This window comes from Rhinolophus sinicus, chromosome 2 (assembly GCF_057876585.1).
Source record: "Rhinolophus sinicus isolate RSI-liver-muscle chromosome 2, RSI-T2T, whole genome shotgun sequence".
NCBI classification, from domain to species: Eukaryota; Metazoa; Chordata; class Mammalia; order Chiroptera; family Rhinolophidae; genus Rhinolophus; species Rhinolophus sinicus.
This window is the reverse complement of record NC_142502.1, coordinates 181,730,839-181,756,776: the sequence shown is the minus strand read 5'-3', so window position 1 is coordinate 181,756,776 and position 25,938 is coordinate 181,730,839. Positions and strand designations below refer to the sequence as shown.

At 40.5% G+C, this 25,938-nt stretch overlaps 1 protein-coding gene across 2 annotated transcripts in view; it reads right to left on the bottom strand.

The window, feature by feature from the left end:
- NBAS (NBAS subunit of NRZ tethering complex) overlaps positions 1-25,938 on the bottom strand; it is a 274,620-nt gene that overhangs the window by 17,501 nt on the left and 231,181 nt on the right. For both annotated transcript variants that reach the window (XM_074331709.2, XM_019751941.3), the window contains 5 exons: positions 25,612-25,814; positions 23,265-23,354; positions 17,809-18,004; positions 5,634-5,773; positions 1,918-2,062 (listed from right to left, as the gene is read on the bottom strand). In XM_074331709.2, the coding sequence (XP_074187810.2) occupies positions 1,918-2,062; positions 5,634-5,773; positions 17,809-18,004; positions 23,265-23,354; positions 25,612-25,814 (774 nt within the window). The remainder of the gene's footprint in view (positions 1-1,917; positions 2,063-5,633; positions 5,774-17,808; positions 18,005-23,264; positions 23,355-25,611; positions 25,815-25,938) is intronic.

Below are 25,938 nucleotides of genomic sequence, written 5' to 3'. Positions count from 1 at the left end.
TGTCAGGGTCAAAGATACAGTGGCCATGTGCTCAGCTAACTTGCATTCCTTGCCTTACAACGAATTACAGTAAAACCAAACCAATGAGGACATGTAAACAAACAAACAAACTTCTCTAGGCAATGAAAGAGATCCTAACACTCTTCCGAGTATATCTAAAACACTGATAATCTAGACCCTAGACTCTATAGGGCCATTCCTGAGGAAGTACCACTGAGAGGGGAAAACTGACAATAAAACTTACACAATTACCATGTTTCCCCGAAAATAAGACCTAGCCGGACCATCAGCTCTAATGCGTCTTTTTTGGAGCAAAAACTTATATTAATTTTTGCTCCAAAAAAAACGCATTAGAGCTGATAGTCCGGCTAGGTCTTATTTTTGGGGAAACACAGTACGTAAGATAGACATCCGATATGCATACCCCCTGCGTGCAGTAAGAATGGCTCATTTGTTAGTACTTATTTTCAGCATTTAAGCACGGAGACTTTATAGCCTGTGACCTGGAGCACGACCCTTGCCCTCTGAGCCTCTCGTTCATCAGCATCCAATGGAGATCAAGGCACCTCTTTACAGACGATGGTGACAGCGGAATGAGATGATGGACGTGAAGGCCCAAAAGGGCTGGCAAATTCCAGTTCTCACCATTACCACCAGCTTATTAGATAGTAACAGTGGATCCCAAACCAGGTTTTCCTCACCTAGATTCCACAGAACTGAGGGGAGGACCCTTCTGGCATTTGGTCCTGATCCAACGATTGATCTCAGCTCAGATTAAGGCAGAGATGAGCCCCATGTTATTTCCACGTTTCTTACCCTGGTGGGGGTAATAAATGGTGTGTGCCCCCCCTCTAATCAGTGTGTTGAATCCTGCCATGGGTGAAACAAAGACAATACAGCAGGGTTCCCACCCTCCAAGTGCTCACAGCATAGCAGAGCAGGTAACAGGCAAATAAACCTCTGACACAGCAAATCACATACCACTGGAAGAAAGGGAAGTCATTTTGGTGTCTGCAGTTTAAATAGTTTATGGAAGAATTTTGCCATTTTGGTGGTTGGAAGGCTTTTTTAATAAATATTTAAAAACTCAATCAAAAAGAATTTAGCCAATCCGTCATTCAGAAAACAATCCATTATGTACATTCATGACGAGAATATTTTCCTTGAGTACTTACAATGAGGATTCAGAGAATCATGTTTACAATTTTATTTTCAAGTGTATCTCCTATGTGGTAGAAACTCAAAAACCAATTAATCAATTTAGTGCCATTATCCAAATGCTTGAGTTTAAGACATGTAACTTGCTCAAACAACGCATTGCTGAGGTTGGATCCACAGCAGAGGGGTATAATTAACATGTGCTCATTTTAGAACGTACAAATGTGTATGTGTTAACAAATAGCTCTGTGACAGTCGAATAGAAAACTGAGGTCAAAATGGAGGTGGCTGAGTTTTTACCATATTTGTAGAGAATGAATATTGTGGTGATGCAATCTCATTACAGTAATGTCAAAAAGTACGTGAAAATCGGAGTTCTTGGTTACCTGCCCAGAGGAGTGTCAAAGCTTACTACTACGTTACCACCTGGCCTGGTTCAGTCAGAGATAACACGCCTCTTTGCAACATAAATTTGAGTCAGACATAAAAGGGCCTCCAAAGGGAATTAAAAACTGGGTTATTCTCTGGGATTGTCAAAGGAATACTACTTCAGAGCACGAGCAAGGAGAAAAGCACCTCCGAGCATCCTTTCAGCATTGGTTTTCTTCAGTTGACCTGTTACAAATTGTGGGCCTCTACCTACCGATAACCTGAGCTAAATGCTCTTCAAGTATAGTCATAACTGATAACTGCTTATAATAGAGTTTGGATATGGAAAAGGATGACCCCCCCCCCACCACCCCCCGAAAGCCCACTCACCGCTGCGGGGAGCATCTGCTTGGTGTTATACAAAGAGCGACACATTTTCAAAACTTCATTCCCCAGTCCCTCCTTGTTCTCCGCTGTACATCTGCTCAGCATCCTCGTACCTAGTCTCACCCAAGGATTATTCGTTGTGCTGGTTCTAAGGGAGGAAAATGCAAGGCACCGGAAGTGATTAAAGCTGAAACATTTGCGACAAGACATCTTAAAATAGGGTTGCATTTTTGAACGATGTTTGCAATTGCGAAGTGTCACCCTTAATAGCAGGTGCCTCTTACTACTTACTACCTACTGGCAGCTTTTCTTTCTCATGTGACTATGACTCTGGGTTCAGGGCAGGACTAATGACAATCAGGGCCGTTCAGAGGTCAGCGTGGGAGCACACGGCGAGGAAGCAAAGGACTAGCAGTAGGGAGCTCAGGTTTTGAGCTTCACATAGTTTTCTTGTTTCTGAAACATAAAAGCACACAAAGTGTGCCCTTTGTTTCCTTTCTCTGGCTGCCACGACTCCCTGTCTCATAAAATACATCATGATTTACATTTCAAGAGACGAGTTCCAGGTACATGCATTCCATGGCCCCAGGAACAGGGCACTGGTTTTACTTACCACATTATACAATAATTTGACTGCTTTATATTAAGAGTGTTGTCTCACTAACGCAGTTCTAGATTCTAGACACTGAACACCTCAAGATGGTCCTTTCCTGGGAAGGATTCATTCCTTGCCCCTGAGAAAAACGTCAAGTGCAACAACGACAAGGGGATGGATGTACAACACCAGCCTTTGTGTCTCAGCTCAAACTAACAATCTGTGAGGACAAGAAACACTGCTTATCTCAAAGTACAAAGCTCTGACTGGCTGACTGGGGAGTCTTCTCACACCCAAGGACTAGCCCTCTGCTTTTTTCTTTCAGAGTCTGAATTCAGCTCTCCTGGGTTTTCTCTGACCGGCTGCCTCACCGCGGCAGACATACTGTTCTGCCAGCACGACCCGCCCCGCTGGGCAACGTGCCTTTCATAACAATCAGCATGGATTTTTCACCAGCCGGTTGTGATCCACAGGAGAGAGACTATGAATCTCCCACAAGGACAAATCGACTCTCCTTTCCATGCATTTTCCTGTAAGGGACTAAAACTAAAACTCTAAAGTTGATACTATTAAACTAGCAATCACGGATGAAGCAAATTTCTTAGTTTTTAACTTTATTGTGTTGACGGGCAACATTCAGTCATTGTCACACCATCCTTCCCTCCCTCTGGCTTTTTCTTCTCTTCCCCCCAACACTATTTTGTCATTTTTATTTCAGTTATTCAAAAGTGCTGAAGTCATACATTGGATTGCCTGGGGGGGGGAAAAGTACTCAAACGTATATTTGAGAACTTGTTTTTAAAGTATCCCGTCATATATTCTCCTGTGGTAAAACACCAATTTCAGTCGGAAAAGCAGAAACAAAGGTTAAACTCGTCCTCTGGTTATCTCTTAGAGGATACACGACTGGCAAGAGAGGTTAAGTTGACTGGTAATGCTCTGTTATGGTGCTACTGATTTCATAAAAAAGGACTGTAACATACAGGTTAGCAACTTACAAATTTCATTTCATATGTGACTAGAAAAGAATACACCATTAAAATTAACTTTTTTTTGTCTACAGATGTATCAAATGTTTTAAATGCAATTGTTTTAAGTGAAGCTGATTTTGTTTCTTGTGGGTGATTTGAAGTGTTCTAAAAGTAAAAGAAAGTGTAAAACTACAGTTCACTGATCTAGAGCTGCCTTATTTTGAATTTGAAACACTCTCTTTTCACTGCTCCATTTTGAGTGTATGAAGAAATCTACATTCAGCCCTAATGACTGTCTTAAACAGTAAGGCACTGTTGACAATCTAATCAGTGGGGCCTGCGTCTACTTCGCATTATCACCATCACCAAGAGTTTAGAAACTGCTTCCCAGGCCCCAGTGAAGAGACTTTGTCTCGGCAGGTCAACATGGGACTCCTACGTCCGCCAAGACAGCAGGGACCCAGATGGAAATGCTGTTTCAGTGCATTGAAGGTTTCATGACGTGAGCACCTGCACTACAGTTTCACACAGTGAAGCTAAGAATCTATTCTTAAAAGCTACATGGCCAGCATGCCATCTAGAACCCAAATGACAGAGGTCTAAGAAAGGGTTGGTTTTCTTCTTTCTGAAAACATTTGGTTTAAAAAAACAAAATAAAACACCACCACTCTTCAGAAATTCCTGAACAGTCTCATCCTGGGGTTGAGATACAGAGTCTTTTCGGTGTTCTCTAGTGGTCCGAGACTGCACGCAGAATCATTCCTTCTCAGGAAAACCTCTAACTTCTGACCTGCGCAGATGTGTGGGGAACACAAGTGCCTGCCGAGTGTGGGAGGAGCGAGATGAGTCCTAGAGCAGCAGGCCGGTGCCCAGAGGCCCGGGGCCAACAAGCAGCAGTTCATGCCAGACCACATATGTGCTCTGAGGAGCTCTGACCACGTCTTCCAAAGGAATCCTTGGCTGACAGCACAAGGACGGGACGACTACTCCACGCAGCTGAGTGGCAGCTGCGAGCTCAGCATGACCGGGAGGAAACATAGGCTGTGAAGGTAGCCAGAGGTGGGTTAGGACTCTGCCTCCTCCACTTATTAGCCATGTGAGGCCTGAAGATATTTAACTTCTGACCGTCAATTTCCTCCTCATCTGTAAAATGAGGTAACATCACCTTCCTGTGTAGGTTTGCTGTGTGAACTGATCATACGTGTACATGTAAATTGCACATAACATCGTGTATTCTCAATAAATGGGAATTATCAATTTATTCCATATGGATTCTCAAGTTCGCATTGTAAGCCATGTTAAAAGAGAGTCAAAAAATGTCCTGGCAGAAAAAAAACTGGAATGAAATTATTTTGTTGACAACATAAGTCAGATATTATCAAGCATTGTCTGATATTATTGAATAAAATATTTGGGTTTAGGAGCAAGAAAAAATGGAAAGAAACCAATATTTTAAAAAAGCAATTTTAATTATCTACCCAAAAAATCTGAAAACATCTGTAAAGATGTATGTATCCCTATGTTCATCGCAGCATTCTTCACAGTGTCCAAGACATGGAAACTAAAGTGTCCTTCAATAGATGATTGGATAAAGAAGAGGTGGTATATATACACAACGGAATATTACTTGGCCATAAGAAATGATGAAATACTGCCACTTGTGACAACATGGATGGATCTTGAGATTATCATGCTAAGTGAAATAGGTCAGATGGAAAAAGTCAAGAACCATTTATGATTTCATGCATGTGGGATATAAATCTGAAAGCAACAAATAAACAGGACAGACAAATGAAGAAACAAAAACTCATAGACACAGACAACATTTTAGTGGTTACCAGAAGGTAAGGGGGGAGGAGGATGGTAGAAGAGAGTAAAGAGGGTGAAATATACAGTGACGGAAGGAGAAGTGACTCTGGGTGGTGAACATACAATGTGATATACAGGTGATGTATTATAGAAATGTACACTTGAAACCTGTATCATCTTACTAGCCAATGTCACCCCAATAAATTTAACAAAAAAGCTTGTAAAAAAAAAAAAAAATTAACCTGAAAATTTTTTTTTGTTTTTCTTTCATTTGGCTCTTTTGAAGGTACTGAATTTTCAAAACCACAGAAACAAAAGAAGTCTAATCATATGTGAATACTTACACATATTCATGACTCATAGGTGGCCAAGCTTGCAAGAGCAAAACCAAGTGCTGAAATTCAACCTCTTGGTGACTGGACTCCAGGAGCTCCATAAAGAGAGAGAAGCGGTTCTCTTCACTTTCAATGTCACTTACGTCCACCTGAAAGTTGACATACACACTTGAAACTCATGGAAAATGTTGCTGAATTGGTTTACAGAGAATTCAAAAAATTTTTTATTGTGATTAAACAATTGTTTTGAAAAATTTTACAAGGTGTTGAGGAAAGATTCAACAAACCCGCCCACAAACCAAAAGAAAAAAAACCTTCAAAAGCTCCATGCCTTACCCATTTCAAACCTTTAAGTTAAAAATTGTTTAGAACAAATCACAGGAAGGTTCTTGACATTCTTTACCAAAAAAAAAAATTAACACGTAGATTTCCACAGAACTGGCTTATTGACATTCAATATGTTAATTCAAATTACTGAATTGTTTTATGTGAAATTATAAGAGTTCACCATACTAAACATTATCAGGATTTTTTTAGTTTAAATTACCCTAAATGCATTTCTAATTTTCAGTTGAGCATTATTATTGCTAAGTCTTCATGTTGTCTAGAAAATTTCTCTAATTTGAAATTAAAGATTTTACTAAAATACATTTGTCATATGTTTTGGGTTGTTTTCTCCTACAATCACATCTACATTTCTAATGTAAAAGTCTTGGTCAAACAAAGAATATTCATTTTTCCTGTCATGGAGTAACCAAATGACATTCCTTTTACATTGAAGTAGTCCTAAAACAAATCACATCTTCAAAACCTCTGTGGATAAAAAGGTTTGTTATTTTAAGTTAAAAGGCAGTTTTCAATTAAAACCAAGCCAAAAGCTAGTTCTCATTTCCCAGGCTCTCTTAACATAAATTCTCTATAATTGGGAAACTAAGATTCAGATGATAATACTTTGAAAGGATAATGACAATGGATGGTTCTCTATATATTTGCTTAATTGTCTACACTAATGCATGTTTCCAAAACATGTAATTTAATGGTCATTCTGGCTCTGATCCCATGTAGCCATCTAAAAAAGTCATGCTATGAATTCTGCATTTTCACAAAAAAGTTGACATGTCCTATGAAGATACTGGTAATTACTATGGGAAGTGCTGCTCACCCAGGGACTGGTCAGATCCTTCAAAACCTGCGTTAAAGCCTCATGTCATTCTCCCATGGAATAACTGAAGCATTTTATGGTTTTGAAATAATTTTATAATCCAATAAGTCAGTTGGCCTTTACAGAGCTTTGTGTAGAGAACAGCACAGATATTATTAGCCTCACTTTACAGATGAGGAAACAGGCTTATCTGTCCTGGCAACATAGCTAGCAAGTGGGAGAGCTAGTATCTAATTACAATCACATCGGGATGTCCTGAAACTAGGAGGCTTAATAACCTAAGCAGGCTTTGAGTTTGGTCTAACTGGCCGTTTGCCAATAGTCTCTTGCCTCTTTATAAAGAAATGTTAAAAAATAAAATCTCAGACTCAAGACATCCCTCTGTTGTCAAGGGACCCGACCACCCATGGCCCATGTGCAGCCTCGGGGCCCCTTAGGAGCTCTGCCTGCCATCATGCACACTTCCGCCTCCTGAATTCTGATGTTTCCTCTGCCCAGCACCTTCTTTCTCCAGGTATCTGTGCGGCTCATTCCTTCATTTCCTTCAAATTTCTGAAATGTCACCTTACCGGAGAACACACTGCGTAACGACCCTACCTGAAGTAGCATTCCCCACCCCATTTTTCTCCCTCACCTGTTTTTCTATTTTCCTTTTTAGCACTTACAAGTCCCAGTGCATTACATGTTTGTTTGTTTATTGCCTTTCTTCTTCTGTTAGAACGGAAACTCCTTCAAAACAGAGACTTGTATTCGTTCACTGGTTTATCCCCAATACTTAAAAGATAACGCTTGATCCACAGTAAATGCATACTAAGCACTCAGGGAGTGAATGAAATAATGAATGGACATACAAAGTGAATGAAGCTAATTCAGCATTCATAAATATTTTAGCACAGAGCGATATCAACTATTCACAGAGTTGCCATAAATTTTTGGCTTTTGTTGTTTTATTAAAAATAAACATAAGGTTTAATTAGATGCCACCAAGAAGGAAAATACTTCAAAAGTCCCAGAAATGGCAAATTTATTGATATCATGTATCGACTACTGATGCCTTGTTTAGGTGTATGATTTCAATAAAGCCCCTCTCTGTGAGTCTTAGTTTTCCTTATCTGAAAAATGAGCTCCGAAAATCCTTGCAGTCTCGGGAGTTTGGAGGTGCTTGCAGGTCTGCAGCTGGGAAAAGGGTTGGTAAATGGCTGCTCTTTTCTTCCTGAGTTAAAATCTAAGTTTTTATAGAGTTTATTTGTGGAAAAGGTTTTACGTGTAAAAAATATGTTAAAACAATTGAATGATGTGGCTCCCGTGTTCCCAGCAGTGTCAATATTCCAGTTTCTATAATTAGCTGCAGTTTAATGAATAAGAGTTTTTCCTTTACACGAAATGCAGAGTGTATACAGGTTATTTGCTGGATACCACGAGAAGGAAGAGATTAGGAAAAAGTGATTCATGCTTTCAACATCAGTTAGATTTCTTTCTTTTCAGAAAAGGGTAACAGCCTGTAAATTCTAAGGACATTACTGTCACAAGAGAAGGAAAGAGAGAAGAAACTATAAATTAAACTTTTACATGTTTGCTTTTATCTTAGTGTACAAATAATAGTTTCCATTGCTACAAAGTGTTTAGTGATAAATGTCTTTGTATAACGCCTTTCTCATGTGCACACAAACATTTTAAGAGCATGTCTTTGTCAGGACACATTTTCTTCTGAACACTCACTAATCATTTCAATTATTAGTAATTTACTTTTCAGAGCATTGGCCCCCATGTTTAAAATATAAATGTGAAAATACAGTAACTTACACAATCACCCATTTTGTGCATGCACACTGCCACACTCCCACGTATCATGAAGGATTTCAAATTGTTAGGTTACTCAGCTCTTAAGAAAGCAGTTTTAAATTCTCTACCAATGTAGCTACGAAAGCTTTCCCTTACGAGAAGAAAATGGGCCTGACAATGGACTCGAGCACGTGCTTAACACATGATAAAGAATACACTTTGCTGGATAATCATTATATACTTTGATATACATGTCTCTTTTCTAGGAAGTAATGCAGTCCATATTAAAATACATATCCCAAGCATCTGAATATATTTCATAAAAGTATGAGAAGTACAGAGAAGTGACATAAGTGCCCAAACAACTATAATGTGAAACGACCACAGAACATAATTTAACATGGCGGAAAAACTACCTGTAGGTGGCTATTAAATGCTCCAACATACCTCCTCAGGAGACTGTAAAATAAATGATAAACGGCAGTTTGATCAAATAAGCAGCTTTCAAAAGAATGCTGATTAAGTCCAAGTAACACAGAAAAATGTTTATTTTGGAGACATTCTTGGACCTTTTTGAGGCGTCATTTCCTCTTCTGTACGATGAAGGTAGCATATATTTATATGATGGTTGTGAATATTGAATAAGAGAATGTGAATTAAACAGCCAGGAAAGAAACTGGCAGACGTCAGGCACACAATGATATTATTTATATTGTCAACTACATAATATGCTATATACAAAAAAGTAGAAAGCCAGATGTGTGCTATGCTTTCTTCTAATAAGAATTATGTCTATAGACTGGACAGGACAGAAAAAGAAAACAAAGAAATATGGCCATTTCAGGGTAACAGAATTGTGGGTTAACTTTATCTTTTAACATTTACTTGTGCAATGAACATAGTATTTAAAATGACTCTTAAGCATTGCCTTCCACAGATTAGTGAAAATAAACAAGAGAAATTGCCCTTTTTTTTTCACTATATTTTCTTTACTTTTGTCCTTTTCCCCAGTGGAAACAAAAGGCACATATACCTCTTTTAGTACCTCCGTCCTTTCCCTGGTGAGCTGGGGGTGAAAATGTCCAATATTTTATGAGCACTGTGTAGATTTCATACTGACACCACTAACTATACATCATAGGACAAAGGGCGAAATTCAAATGTGACTCAAACATAAGAGTATCTCTTTCCCTTTTGTCTCTGAAAGCAGTATGTCTTTCCTCATTGAATGAGGTGACTTTAGTCCTTGCTGTATGTCAATTTGTCAAGTAGCTGCAGCCTCCTTATCAGACACAGTCACTGTCCTTGAGAAAGTGGACTGAGTCACTGCTTCTCAGATGACAACAGCTTTCACCTTAAATTTCTCTGTGGCTGCTGGACGTGAACAGAACTATCTTAAATTGAGGCACCTCCCCTGAAATCTGCCTACAGGCACTGACAGCTTATTTTACCTGCAGGTATTTGTGGATGTGAAATAGGTGTCAATGCAGATAAAAGTACTATATAAACAGAAAATCATTACCAACATGGAGAGGATTATTATTGATACTAGTAATGTTAATCACTATACTGTCTTCCATACGAGTTGATAGGCTGTTAGGCTGCTTCTCAGGGACTCACGTGATGATGCTTGATTTAAAGTTGCCAAGTAACTGCAATTCCTTTCATGAACACAGTAAGTCAGACTGAGCTGTCTTGGTATACAGGGCTTCAAAACACAACACAAACAAAAATCCCTCCTTTGATAGATATACAGAGATATAAAAAGACGGCAGAGCTGATTTCTAGGATACTGGACCCTGTCTGTAAAGCTACCCCTTTAGTAAGGTTTCAGGTGGCCAACTCTGTCTGTTTTGTCCACTGGGTCCAACCCAACTCTCTGGTGAAGAAAGTCAAAGTTTTAGAAAACCAAACAGTCATAAGCTGTTGGGCTCTGTCATACGCTGGTGGATTACCCCACCAATCTAAGCAGTATTTAGACCCATGCCTGGTACATAGTAAACACTCAATAAACAGTATTGTAACTAATAAGTATAGTAATTAGTTATTATTAGACAAGAAAATATCAACAGAACATAAATTATGATCATATCCATTTCTGAGTATGAGTTTTATTAAATAGAAAATATAAAATTGTGGAAATAGCACCAAAGTTTAAATACTGAAAGTCAGGTAGCTATTTTTTGACAGATTTTTCCACTTCTACAGCAAAGAACTAGAGGAGATGTAGGTACTGGGAGAATTTCTTAAGTACTCCGTCTTGCACTGCTTGTAATAAAGGCAGAATGTGCTGTTGAGACAGCCTGAAGATTCAAACCACCTTCCCCAGCCCATGCGAAGGGTGCGAGGTCTGCCATGGGAAGGGTGTCCTGATAAGGAAAACAGAAATGAGGGCGCGACCATATGCGCTGGTGCACTTCAACAAATACATATTTCCACTTGGCTAAATATAATATGGGACATTTTTTTAACTGAGACGCATGATAGAGGAAAATACTTTGTGTTAAAATAAGAAGAGAAAGATGTTGCCTTACAAATTTTTCCTCTAGGACAAATAACTAGTCATGACATAAAATAATAATAATTAATAATAATAAGCCCCTATAAATACATGTGTGTCTAATTTAAAGAGCTGCTGTTGAAGCTTCTGTTTTAAGGCCAGACTTTGTTTTTTAGTTCAAGTTGATGAAATATTAATAGCATAATTCATGGAGCTGGAAAGTTTTCACTGTAGTGTATCATTCACACTCGGATTTGAATGTTGGCCATGCCACTTAACAGCTCTGTGACCACGTGAAAACGGAGGTTCTCTGAGCCTCAGTGCTCTCATATGTAACAATAAGGCAATAATACCTAACATATCATGTTACTTTGCGAATATAACATAATATAACCTAATACAATGCACCATCCATACAGACACACACACACCGTTCTAGGTACCTAACCTGGAGTTAACGCTGAGTCACTATGGTGGCTCTTAGTACTGATAGTTCATTATTACACATCGTTCTGCCTCATTCCAGCATTGAGATACTTCGCAAATGTCATGTGTTGAGTGGAGTGAGAAGATCACCTACATCAAAGGGTTATTATGAGGCTTAAATGATGTAATATACATTCAAAGCTTCATGCCTGGTGCCTAGAAGGCCCTAAAAAAAACATGAAAACTAACAGTACATGTAGCATCTTCTGTAGCATCTTTTCAGCTTACGTGAAAACAGATTTTTGCTGTAACATTCAGTTTTTATTTTGACTCTAATTTTTTTATTCCAGTTAGAAGGCATCCAGAGAGACTTCTGCAGCACAGAAGAAAATGGTGGCCACTGAATTATGTGGCTTCCTATATATTCTATATATAGAAAACCTATACATCCTCCAAAACAATAAAGAACAAGAGCAAATAAATCTCATATATTCAGCACAATTACTGGCTGGGAATATCCAAACTTGCAAATATCATTAAGTGAAAAAGAAAAACCACAGATGTGATCCTGCTGCTTCTCGGCGTCTCCCTTCCACGCGGCCTCGGCACCACCGAGGGAAAACCTGCACAGGCCTGGGGCGCTCCTCAGTCTGGGCTGCTTCTTTGCAGTTTCGCCTCTGGTGGCTTTCTTGGCCTTTACTCCCCGCACTACCGGCAGCTGCGCTGAGCTCAGTGCAAGCCCTGCTCCGAGCAGTCTCCGCTACTGCCTCCAGCAGAACCGCTCTGCCCTCCGCAAACCCACGCGCTTTTAGCCTATTTGCTTCTCGGTTCCCACATCTGTGTCCTCCACCCGATTAGGGGCCCCACACCAAGGGGGTCCATTTATCCGGACTGGAGTTAGAACATTGCATGTTATTATCCCATTTAACCCTCACAACCACTGTATACTGTTTCCATTTCATAGACACAGAAACTAAGGTTTGAGAAGTTTAGCAGCTTTTCCAAGGTTGCGGAACTAGTGAGTGGTGAAAACTGCGATCTGAATGCAGGTCTGTGTGGTGAAGAGCCCAACACTTTACTACTAATTGCCTCGTCTCTTTTTCTATTGCCAGAGTGAAGAGCATGTAATCTGAGCCCGAAGAACCTTCGTGAATATGTCACCGAGTGTTCTTGTCCAATAATGTGGCACTTCTCAGAATGTTTGAACGGAGCAGCTGCTAACAGACACAGTGCTACGTATCACAGTGAAAAACCCTAAAAGATGAAGCAATGATTTCTGTTCTCTGAGCAAACTCACGACTTCAGGCCTAATCACATTCAGCCCATGTAAATCCACAGTGGAAAGAGTAAAAGCCCAGCAGAACACACTTTCTGGAGGCCACGTGTCAGTGCTGCCAAGCGGGAAGAAGTGTGGTACTGGGCCAGAAACACAGGCTTTGGGACCAGGCAGAAGTGGGTTTGAACTCCAGTTCTATCATGCACAAGCGGTGCAACCTTAAATAGGCCGCAGGGCCTGGTGGAAGCTCAGAGACGGTGGTGAGCACCTTGCAAGGCTGTTTCAAATGTGCACTCACTCTACACTCCACAGCCCCTCTCCTCTCAGTGGTGCCAGTGACGGGAGGGCAACGCTTTAAAAGACAGAACCCATTACTTATAAAAAGAGACTCTCGAGGTCTTCAAACACTTGAAGGACCCTGTAAATATTGGTGCTCTCTCTACTTTAATCATCTTAGGTAAAAAGGCACACGGAGCTCTAGTCTAACATTTCAGATCTTCTGCTCCCATCTGAACAAATATGTGTACGTGTACGCTTCCACAGGAGAAGCAACTGTCTGGTCAAAAATCACTGTCAGCAAATTATGGCAAATTAAACAGTATCCACCTAAGAGCAGCAGGCCGCTCCGTCAGGGAACCTCTCTATTATTCCAAGCAGACCATTCTGCTCGCATGCGAGGGGGGAGGAAGCGGCGTGGGCTAGTCCTTCATCCTTCATGGCGAGAACATCAGCCTGAGTGTCAGGAGTCCTGGCCCTGCCATTTTAAAGGTGATCTTGGACACGATTTTAAGATTTAATATTCATTTATTCAACAAATATTTAATGAGTGTCTGTAAGATCCCTGTTCTCATGGAATTTATATTCTAATAGAAGAAGATACACATCATATAACAAACAGATACAAGGATAGGTAGGTAGAAGTTAGCAGATAGTGGGTAAGTGATCAGAAGAGAATTAAAAGGGTCATAAAATTGATTGTGACGGGGTCACTAATTTAGGAGGCAGTCATTTTAGAAATGGTGACATTTAAGCTAAAAATCTGAGGAAGTAACTTCCTTTCTGGACATCCATCTCCTTTTCTATAAAATATAATTACGGGACTGGGACGCTTTTCAAAGTCTCCTCTAGTTCTACGAATCTAATTTCATGCCTGTTAGGGATATATTATATGTATGTGTGCACATATATTTTTAACATCATATATTACCGTATATTTGATTACGCAAATCATACATCAGTGAGTCTTAGCTTTGAAAACAGTTAAGGTAACAATAAATTCTTTGCAAGGAACTAAATATCACTTCGCATACTAAACTTTTCTGTTATTCTTTGAGCTCTGTCTGACAAAGAAGTGTATTTTTTCGGTTTTTGGGATTTTTGGCAAATGAAGCCAAACTGGCCTCTGACAGAAAGGGTAAATATGTCTCTGCATTTGTCAAAGTATGCGAAATACATGAACTTGTAACGAGGTTAGAAGTTGTCTTAAAACTAATTCTTTCTGGTTATCACTTACAACTGAAAATTTAGAAAATTTAAAAGGTGAAACTCCAAGCCACATGTTATTTATATAAAAACGGGGGGAAAAATACTAAGGTAATGGTGTATGGAATTTTTTAAGGAAATATCAGTAATTTGATCTATATTTTTCATGCACCAGTTAACCAGAAAATTACAAAACCTGAAAAACTCAGATAAATTGTACTTAGGCAATTAACACAATACATCCACACCTTCTCCCTCCACTTTCTGTTCTCTTCTTCCTCCCTCCCCTTGTCCCCCAAACTGGCGCACATTTCTGGAATGGAAATGAAGGCCTCTCAATCTGTTGAAATATGAGGGCCTCTGAATTTTTAATTCTGTTAACTAATCATTAGAAAGCTAGGAATTGCTGTCTCTCTGAGAACCAGTGAGGTAGCAGGCTCCACAGACTCTGTGTTCAATTTTGCAGGAGCTGGCTGGTTTCCCAGCAACGCATTGATTTGTCGGGCCACTCCTTTGGGCACTTCAAGGATAATTAAATATTAAGTCCCTCTTTGATGTATGCAAAATCTGCCTAAGAGGATTACCAGTCACAGTAAAGGTAGCGGTTCCATATTTTCTGGTCATTGAACATTGTAATGTCACCATCTATTCTTATCTTTCCTCTGTAAGAATCCATCACTATGCTTAATATTAGCTTTGGGAATGGAGAAGAGGATAGGAAGAAATAAAGAAGAACGAGAACCCATGCAATCAACATTTTGGGGTCTTTTAGGTGTTTGGTATATAAAGATGAAGACGACAGTTTAATGTGTGGAAGAAATGACAGATGAGGTGAGTAAATCATCCACTATCTCCTCTAGTTCAAGGTTCCATTTTACACACCACGTGGCCAAGGCTCACAGTTAAGAATCTTCTCTAAGAAGATTATAAAACAACCGTAGAGGGAAGCTGGAGACACGTGCTTGTATGTGTCCACTAGTGCCCTGACCTTTTCACTGCTCTAGTGAAAGGTTACCCAGTTTTTAAAAACACCATAACAGAGACGACCTCAAATTTCAATGATGGGCACAGTTCTGTGACATTCCAGAAGTAGTTGCCGCTTCTATTCTGATGCCACGGTTTTCCTGCATTCTTTCTCCACAGAGCAGACAGGTATTTACTATTATAAGACAGAGTTCCGCCACATTCACTTGTCCTTCAAAACAGATTTGAATCAGAAATGACAGGCTGACATGGAATACTTAATTTTTAAAGGAGGAGGAGGAGGAGATACTCGCTGATTTAATTTATTTTTGGAGAAGACTACAGATGAATAGCATAATTAAGGAACTATTGTAGTTTAATTATTTTCACTACCAAATACTTGAAGGAAGTCAGATCATAAGTTGCCAAGAACAGGGAACTTGTTCTTACCTGGGGGAAAGTAGAGTCGGGGGGGAGGACATGAGATGCCTTTTACTGGAGTCATGCGACGTCTGGGAGAGAGATTTTCCAGAGGGCCTGAAAAAGTCTGCACCACCGAAAAAGCAGTGATGAAACGAGAAGCTACGTACAGACTTTGCAAATGAGAGAAAACAGTTTGCACTCAGTGCAATAAACTCAAGTGCGTTTAGAAAGTGCATGGAAAGGGACTCTAGACAAAGCTGCCTTCCATCCTAGATTTAGAAGAAGGTACACTACAAAGAATTAAATCTCAGAAATCTCCAGAAATCACTGAAATCATGTAAAAGTTGCAACTTGTTCTTAGAGTAACTGGAACATTGAGAAATGCTTAAAAGAAAAAATATATATATTATTTCTGAAGCGTGTAGGCCCAAATATTAAAGTGTATGTTCTAGTGCTTCAACATGACAGGTAAGACGGATGCTTTCCCCTTTACCCGGTCTCCATGCTGCGTCGTAATATTTTCAGTATATAGATTTGACATAACATGAAGTGAGGCTCCCACCAGAGAAATGAGCCTCATCATCCTGCTCCAGCCAGGAAGAAAGAGGAAATTGAGAAGGTCGCGAACTTGAAAAATGGAGGTTCTGTCAGTAGAGTGCATAACGGAGGGGTCATTCATTCACTTCAGGATGAGGCAGAGTCTAAAGTTCCACACGGCAAAAACAACGGGGCCCAATTTAGAGCTTAGCTCGGCGACGCTACGTAAGCCTTCACATGTGCTGAGAACAAGCATACTTCCGACATCTATTACACTACAGCAAGGACCTGGAATGTACTGCATAGCTTATTGCATTTGTGTTCATTACTACTCTTTAAAAGGGCCAGTAGTGGTCCCCTGATGTAATTCAAGGCAAAATGATGAAACTAACTATGTTGACACAGTCACAGTGCTTAGCAGACAGTACTATTCAGGTTTCAGCAGTTTTTAATACAATCCTTTGGCAAGATTAGAGAATTGCTGATAAGCACACCTTTTTTGAATCTCAATGTCTCTAATTCTACTGACTAGATAACAGCATTTACCCATTTATCTCATGGAGGGAAAGAAGAATATATGACAATAAATATGAAGATGCTCTGAGATGAGTCGCAAAAATATTTGGCTTGTGTTTAAAAAAGAAATTCATTGTTCTTTGAATGTAGTAATAAAAACATATAAATTATAAAGCAAAGCTTTAAAATTAGAAGGTGAACCGAGTTGGAGTCAGACTTCTAGGAAACTCTCTCGCAGAGCAGATTATCTGGGAAGTCTTATTCTCCAACCTTTATTGGCATATGGTCTCCTCTGCATGCTAAAGCACTTGACTGAAGTCAGGGCTCTAAGATCCCATGTCTTTAGACTACAGCAATTTAGAATTTAAGCCAATCTTCAGCAGCCATCGTGTTTCTTTGATTTAGAAATTAGCATTCCCATTTATTCAATCAACAAGTATGTAAGCTCTGAGTATGTGCACAGCAACCTTACAGGAATTCAAAAGACTGGAAGTACATCCTCCTGGGACTCTGAGTTTTCATGGTAGCGGGGAGGCAACACTTTTAATAACAATTACAACAATAATTAATTAAAGCTCAAGTGCGGAACTCAACATTCAATTATGTTTGAAATGGTCAGGGGAGGCTCCAAAGAAAGGAGGGACTGAGTGGGATGTGGAGGATGGAGAAACTGAGATCCACTGTGACTGTGACAGTATTTCCATCTAGGTACAGAAGAGAAGAGAAGGTATTTGAGTACCTGGGTAGAGCACGAAAGAAAGGAATTCGCTAAATTGCAACTGCATTTCTGTTTAGATCTGTGTTTCTCCAGGGACAGGGTGAGCCGCCATAACTGGCACTGTGAAAATCCCTGACTGTACCTTTTGAAGAGAAAAACGGCGCACGTGTGTTAAGTGACTAAGACAACATCTACCGTGCATATACATACTAAAACACATGGAAAAAGAGAAACTTTATTGCACATATTAACTGCTACATAGCTGCACTGATGAACGTACTGGAAATTGGCATGAGCAGGCCAACTATTTACTGGAAGGCAGATTAAAGTCATCAAGAAACAACCTCTGATCGTTGTTAACAGGGAAAATACCCCCTAAGCCATCAGATGCTCCCTTACCTGTCGCTGGGGCCACGTGGCTTTGAGAATGGCTTCTGTTCTAAAGAACACGAGGAGCTTGCTATCCTCCTCACTCAGGTGGAACGACTGTCCCAAAATCTGCATCACCTGGATACGGGGCCTCACGGGCCTCGTGTCATCAGCACAGAAAGGTCGCAGCCACGCAAGCAACTCCTCGGAGGAGACCAGTGCTTCTCTGCAGGGCAGAAACGAGGGCGAGAGAGAAACTCCTGAGTCTTTATTCTTCCAGTAACCAAATATGGTGATTGACTTCAACACTTACTCCCTGGGTAACTATTTCTTCTTATTGAGAGGAAAAACTTAGGTTTTAATTATAGCAAACCATAGCAGGTAGTTAAAACTATATATAATGAATGTAATTTTTAAACAGTGTCACATTAAAATGAGTTATATAAAGCAGATAAAAATCATCATTAATCAATATGTCCTTAGCTACGCTACTTCTTACACAAAGTTTAATAAGTAGTATGCTGATTTCTATGAACGATACTAATAGTGCAGGCACCGCTCTAGTAATTTTATATAAACTAGTTGACATTTATATATTACTAGTTGACAATAATTATGCAAAGTACTTATTATAAATTCCACTTTATTTTCTGGTATTTTAACTTTTTCTACTTTTATTGAGGTATAACTGACACATAACATTGTATTAGTTTAAGGTGTACAACAGGATGATTTGATATGTGTATATATTGCAAAATGATTGCCATGGTAAGGTTAGCTAACATCCATCTCCTGACAGCGCTACAATTTTTTTTCTTGAGATGAGAACTGTTAAGATCTATTCTTTCAGTAACTGTCAAATATACACTACAGTACCGTTAACTATAGTCACTAAGCAGCCCATGTAAACTCCATTTTATAGATAAGGAATTAGGCTTCAGGGCAGTGAGATGATACACACACAAACATCTACAATGGTACAATCCTCAAAGCCCAGGTCCTTCCTCTGTGATAGAATTTCAGTATGGTGGTTAGAGTATCAAATTTCATACTACTCAAAATATAACATACGAATGCTTGGGTGTTAAAGAACCGTGTAGTCTACAAGGATTCAGAGAAGAGGATATATTGTATAACTTTCTATACAGTATCAGAATCCCTTTTCTTGTAACCCCAAAAGGACCAACTCAGGGAAAAAAACTTATTTGATGATAAAGTTAATGAATAACTATCAACATCTGTTAAGAGGTTACTAATCAGAAGCCTCACTCCCACAAGGCCCTGGTGACTCACGACAAACCACTGAATTATACCAGTTTGGTTGTAACCAGAGCCTTGCGAGGCTTCCAGCAATAAGTCACTTAGACCAGGTCCCAAATTCCACACCCTGACAAGACCACCGACTTTTTTTTTAAAACTTCCAAGAATAAAATTCTACAATGACACTAAGTATATCTCTTAGTATGCATTCAATAATATACCTGTCAATACAATTTTATGGCAATTTACATTAAAAAACAGAATTTATTATTTATATTTAGGAATAAAGGAAACTACAATTGGACACTTATGAGCAACTGGATTAAGCATTTCCTAAATTTACAAAGTCATTGTTAGTTTTATCTATGAATGTGCTTCCTAATACGTATTAAAAATGATAAAATTGGGGTGCAAAAAAGTAGAATTCCACAAATACTTCCTGCACATCACTACGTGCAAAGTTAACAGACAGTACGGGATACTGGAAAGAGCTTTTTTTGGACTTGCACGAACCTGTGAACCCTGGGCCCGTGCTTTCCTAACAACTCTAGACAAAAGTCATGAATATATCATCATATTCATCTTATAGTTAAGTAGACAAAGGTCCTCAAGTGTGTTTCTCAGAGTCCGTGACACCAAGAAAATGTACATAAAGCACCTGAGCCCAGTGTGTGGCACAGAGGAAGGACTCGATAAAGAGCAACCATCATAATCGTCACTATTTCTATTACCGGCATCGTCCAAGTCTGTGCTTGACGACACAGAGATGGAAAAGTACACGGCTTCTGCCTTCATCAAAGAATGAATAATACAATGGAACAGGACTTTAAAAGGGACAAAGTAACGATTCTCCAAATGACTACTATAAACTGTACAGTGATAACGGAGAAAGAACCAGGAAGGCTTCGCAGAGGACATGGCATCTGAATAGGACCATAAGGTAGGTTGTGTATAAATGGAAAGGTAGGAAAATATAATCCAGACAAAGGGAACAGCAAGGAGGGAAAAAGGCCACAGATTTCAAAGAACACAGCACGCTCAGGGAGCAAATGAGGCACAGATGTCTGGGTGGTGAGGCAGGGGCAGCGCTAAGGTAGGGCAGTCTCCTCACCTGGACACCAAGGGCTTGCAGAGGAGGCTGAGAAGGTGGTGCAGCTTCACACTCTTGAAAGCACAGGCTCTGCGCTTGTCAGACCCAGATTCAGGCCCCAGACTTACCACTATCTGAGTGTGTTATGTGGACCAAGTCACTTAACGGTTCTGAGCCTCAGTCTCCTTATTTGTAAATTAGAGATGGGTAACAATCCCTTCCTTATGGGGTTGTTGAGAATTAAAGACATGCATAAAAGAAAATAGTAAAGCACGTAATACATTATCTGGTACTAACTTTAATTAGTATAAACAGTTATTACTGAGGGCGTTTGGTCTCACTTCGCATGGACTGGGAATGATGAAGGATTTCTGAGCAGAATATCATCCTCACGTTAGGGATTAGAGAAGCGTGCGGGCTGGGGCCGGCTCAGGCCCTCTGGGTCATACACAGCCTGCGGCGGCCAAAACACTGCAGCAGGGCAGTGGGTCCTCCATCCTGTCGGTGGCTGTGGCTGTCAGCAGGGCTCCGTGTCACAGAACATGATGCTCCTACACTGTGGCCGCTTCCAGAACCGCTGGGGACTGACCGCCTCACAGGGCTTGCAGAGCAAGAGGGACTGGATTTCATTTGCTGTAGTGGATCTCTCTCTCTCTCTCACTCTCTCTCTCTCGCTCTCGCTCTCGCTCTCACTCTCGCTCTCTCTCTCTCCCCTCTCTCCCTTTTTCCCTCTCTCCCTCTCTCTCTCTCTTATGGGATGGTGTATGCCTAACCTAAGAGCATGTAAAACAAAGAGGAAGAGAGAGCGGGAAAGAGGGAGCTGACAATGTGTATGAAGAGATGATTTACTATTTAAACAGATGCCATGGAGGGCAGTGGGTGTTCAAGTTACAGGGCTGAGATTGAAGGAGGCTTGTTATGTCACCAAGAGGGAGGGTAAGAGGCACACAGGCCTGGAGTGGCCTCCTGGAGGTTATGCAGTCACGTCAGGCTGTCAGGAGTGACCTGACAGGGTTCCTTTCAGAAGAGCCTGAATCCCATGTCACTCTGCCAGGCACATTGTTGGGAAGGGAAATGATAGTCAAGGGTCTCGGGTTTAATGTGACTCAAATACTTGCCAGGAATAAAAGTTGTGACTTTGTCTTTCTTCCTCTTTCTCTTTTCTAAGCAAAAAACAAATTATCTGAAGTTTTTGTGTTAAGTTGTTATTGTGTTTCTGGAATAAAAAGTAAGATCCTATTCTGTATCTCCAGTCCTTAATGTCTTCCTCTTTGGAAACAGAAGCTTAAAAAAACTAGTCTGTATTCAAGAGACCCAACTTGGAGTCTTCTGTATATCTGGCCGGAAATTCCCTAAGAAAAGCACGGCCTTCTAATCTTTTTGAGGTGTTCCCAGCGGGACAAGACCGAGAGACCCCACTGGAAGGGGCTTAAAGCAGTGCCTGTGACGATCCCTTTTACCACGTGAGGCCAGCAGCCAGGTGGGCATCACCTGAGAGCAGCTGTGCTGCTGACAGCAGCTCTCTGGGGAGCTGCCAGCTGGGAACGGCAGCGGCTGGATGGCGCCTCCATCTAGAAGGTGGCTGAGTGTTTCCCACCTAAGCCTGCTTACCATCAACTCCCTCCTCCTTCTAACAGACTCTTAGTTCTTAGATCAGGCCCAGTGCCGCCCCTTGTGCCTCCCGCCTGGACCTCCCAGGGAGAACAGACCACTCCCTCCACCTTGTTTTGTGCACAGCGCTTACCACTCTATAGTAGACTAACTAGGGGCTATGGGCAAGCTGGTCTCCCCGGCAAGACTCTGAAGTCCTCGGGGTTGGAGGTTATTTCTGACCCACATTTAACTCCTCGTGGCTTAGCACAGAGCATGGTACACAGGAAACATGCAGAAAATGAATCAATTTCTCATCAGAATAAGGCCTCAAGTGGCCACTGCTGTAGCTAAGGAACGGCCTGAAGACCCACAAGTAAAGGGGTTTAGAGGAATGTGCAAGACAAAAGGCAAAGTAAGGAGAGGGTCCCGCTTGCGATGCTTTTCCATAGTCAGCTGTATGGCTTATCCTCTGTGCTTTCGCTCAGACCCGTGGCACAAAGCACTGCAAGGAAACACGCTCTAAAGGCCCGAGTGCTGAAACTCATGACGTGGAGCCAGCCTGGATTCCTGGCTCTACTTCCCAGCTCTACGACTCTGGGAAAAGTCAACTTCGCGCTCTGAGCTTTTCTACTCTCATCTGAAAACGGCAACAACATATGGAGCCATCAAATAATAATAATAATAATAATAATCACTAAATCTATAAAGACAAATGGAAAAAAAGTTACATTAGCAAGAAAGAGATGTTTATAGATTTTGATCCAAACTAGATAAAAATGTATCTATACCTGAACAATACTACATAGAAGATAATGTGCGAATAAAAACAATTACATTACTGAATAGAACTATGTGGAGTTTTCTCAAACGCTTCTTTATCATCATTATATCATATTTTCCATTAAAACAAGACAATTGGGGCGAGGCCTTACAGGGTTGACATGGATATCAGACACATGAGCGCAAACTTTGGGAGGTACTTAATTGTTAATTCATTGGTGCCATTATTCCTATCAATACAACTGCACCTGAATGAAACGTTCTTTCTAAAATGGCATTAGAGACACTAGCTTTCTAGACTTATAAAGCCTACGTACTCTTAGTCCTCAGACAAGACAGATCTAACATATAGAAAGCTTTTTTAAAAAAATGTATACACTCTAGGAATGTCCATGCTTAGCCAATACAGTTAACGTCTCGGGGATGTGAATCCCTTCCCCTCTAAGAAGCTCAGAGCAGTTCCTCCCGCTGGCCTCTGAGGACGGAGGTAAGAAGACACGCTGTCTAGGCTCTCACAGCCCACAAGGCTCAGGAGAGAAGGTGAGCATCCTCCTGGAGCTGACGGGGAAGCATGCAGCTGTGGGAACCGAGTCTCCATCTGCAAAAACGCCCCTTCGTTACTCAGAAAGTGCTCAGCGTTAGCTTCAGAAATGCCTAGAAACGGTGCTTAGGCCTGGAAGCTTTGTACGCATGGACAGTAAAAGTAATTCTGAGACTCTGAGGAAAACCATTAAATGAGACGGCAAACACGTCCTCGTCTTACCCCTTGTCCACGCTGGCGTGGATGGCGGCGACAACACGTTCCAGGACCTGCAGTGGGTCCCCTGGCCCGACGAGGTCAGCGCTGCCTCCACTGCGAAGGGAGAGAGCGGAGACTAATGAGAAGAGGTCCAGCCTCAGACACAAGCGTGGCACCTACACTCAGATGGACGCGGCTGGATGCTGGCAGCACACACTGCCAGCTCACAGCCAGCCGTGGGATGTGCCACAAATGGACTGAGACCTATTACGCCACATGCTAAGGACATGGAAATGAAACATTTTCTGGCCTTCAGGAACTCACAGTCAATATACATGCATGGTTTCGTATCAAGAGAATAACAAAACCTACTTGCAGTTGTCATTCAAAAAACATTCAATAGATGAGGTATTTTAAATATTAAATATGTAACAATCATCTAAATTCCCCACTTGACCTTTTATCAAAATACTCATATTTTCATGGTACTTAGTAGATATCACGCACTGTTAATTGCTTTATATGTATTCTGCCATTTAATAATCCCTACAGCCCACGAGACAGGCCCTATTGTTATGCCCACTGTACAAATGTGAATGTCTGGAACTCTGGTGAATTCTGAAAATGCAACAGAGGAAAGAGAAGTTTTAGAGGAGTTTCCTGAATAATTTAAGTTTTACGACTTAAATCAACTGCTGGATTCAAATATTTTCTTGCCTTTGTTATTTTATGTCTACTAAATTTTATTAAATTTCTCAAAGGCAAATGTTATGGATATTTAGGAATTTCTTTTCTTTTGAAAAAGAGGTAGCTGAACTAATGTTCCCTTTCCTTCTGTTGCCAAAAGATTTAATTCACATTTATTGAATGTCTTCTCTGTATTTAGCACATTTATTAGATCAGACCCAAATCTTTAGTAGAAAAGGGTGAAGGGAAAGAGACATACGTTAGGTCAGAATTTTATAAACGTAAAAATATCACATCATGTTTTATTTTAATTATTAATGAAAATGCAATTGTTTGGAAATAAACTAAATGTATCAAAGCATTAATGTTTCAAAATGTTTATTTTTGTGAGCTCCATCTAAACCTTGGTTTAAGAAACAATAAAAAGAAAACTATGGATCAAAAGAAACAAAATGTGGCAAACAAGTATCATCATTTGAAAGAGGAAAGTAGTTCTTATAACCACCACCATCGAGACATATTATTAATAATAGAACAAAGTTTTATTAATTTGGCAGCTATTATTTCTAAAAAATGTCACATTTTATTTCTCTATATATAAAATTACCAGATACCTCAGAGCATTAAGGTGAAAACTGTCTGAAGCTAGGGTAATTAAACTGATAAAGGCTCATTTGATTTCAGCTGCTAAAAACTGACATGCGTTTAATCAAAAAGTTCCTCAAGAGCCACACAGAATTACAAAGAATGCTTAAAAGGAGCATGAATTAAACACAACTAAATCTTTTTTAGTCTAATTGTATTATTCACAGAAAGCACTTGATGCCTCGTTCTTTTCTTAGCTTAACCTTCCCCCGTTTTTCTAATCCTCTTGGATGAGTTCCCATAAAGACACCAGCATATCAGCATAAAGTTAGAATTCCTCAATTGTGGGGCTCCTTTTTGCCATTCACTGCAGGTAAATAATGTCTTAAGACACTTAACAGATGTCTAACTTCTTCAGTATACGATTAACCTTGCCTTGTGTAATTCAAAAGAACCTCTGGGAACCATTTTCCCACTGCTACAAAGAAGGGAAGTTAGAAAAGGCAATATCTGAAAATGTACGCTGTGGTCACATGACAGTATGACACTCAGCTGTTTCCCACGACATTTTGGCCTTTCCCTTATTTCAAGAATAATTTGGGGGCAGGGGGTATCTAACCAAAAGTTAGCTAGTTTCTTGACATATTACACACAATAACAATAATGAAACATTTTCATGGTTCTCTGTTCTCAAGACATAAGACTTTGAGAAATCTACCAAAAATATCTCTCACTTTTATAAAGTACTTCAGAGTTTACAAAGTGCTTACGCATGCATGAAGGTTGTAATGCAGGGCCTCTGGTCCCGCTCTCGGCGGGTGGACACAGAATATGGTGAGGCTGAAAAGCGGATTGCGGATCGTGTGGCTCCTGCTTCCTGTGTCTCCAACCCAGCCACCAGCGAGAATATAGTGGTGTGACTCCCCTACCTATGGCTCCGTTGGTGGTCCTTTTCGGCCTCACCATATTCTGTGCCCACCCGCCAAGAGCGGGACCAGAGACCCTGCATTACAGTGGTATTTTATCTTTATGAAACAAGCACTGTATGATCGGCAAAATATCCCCTCCGGTTTTCCTCAGTGACTGTTTCACAGCTTACCTCAGCGCAGAGATGATTTTCCTTATTGCGCTCTGTACTATATCCTTGGGGGAGATGTCAAGAGGGCCGACAGCCACCTCCATCAGCTGCTGAATCATCCTCAGAGGCTGACCATCTAAACACATGGCCACAGCCTGCTCCTGGAGTCTCCCTCTGTCTGATCGGGACAGATCGTAGAGGTGACTGTACTTCTGCAGTAGTTCCTGAAAAAAACAATGTGGATTCAACACCTGAATAGCCAACACAAATGAAACGTCTGCATGTACACAGTGCACAATTTTGGAGATTCTCAGAGTAAATCCATCATAACCACAAACCCACAAAGAA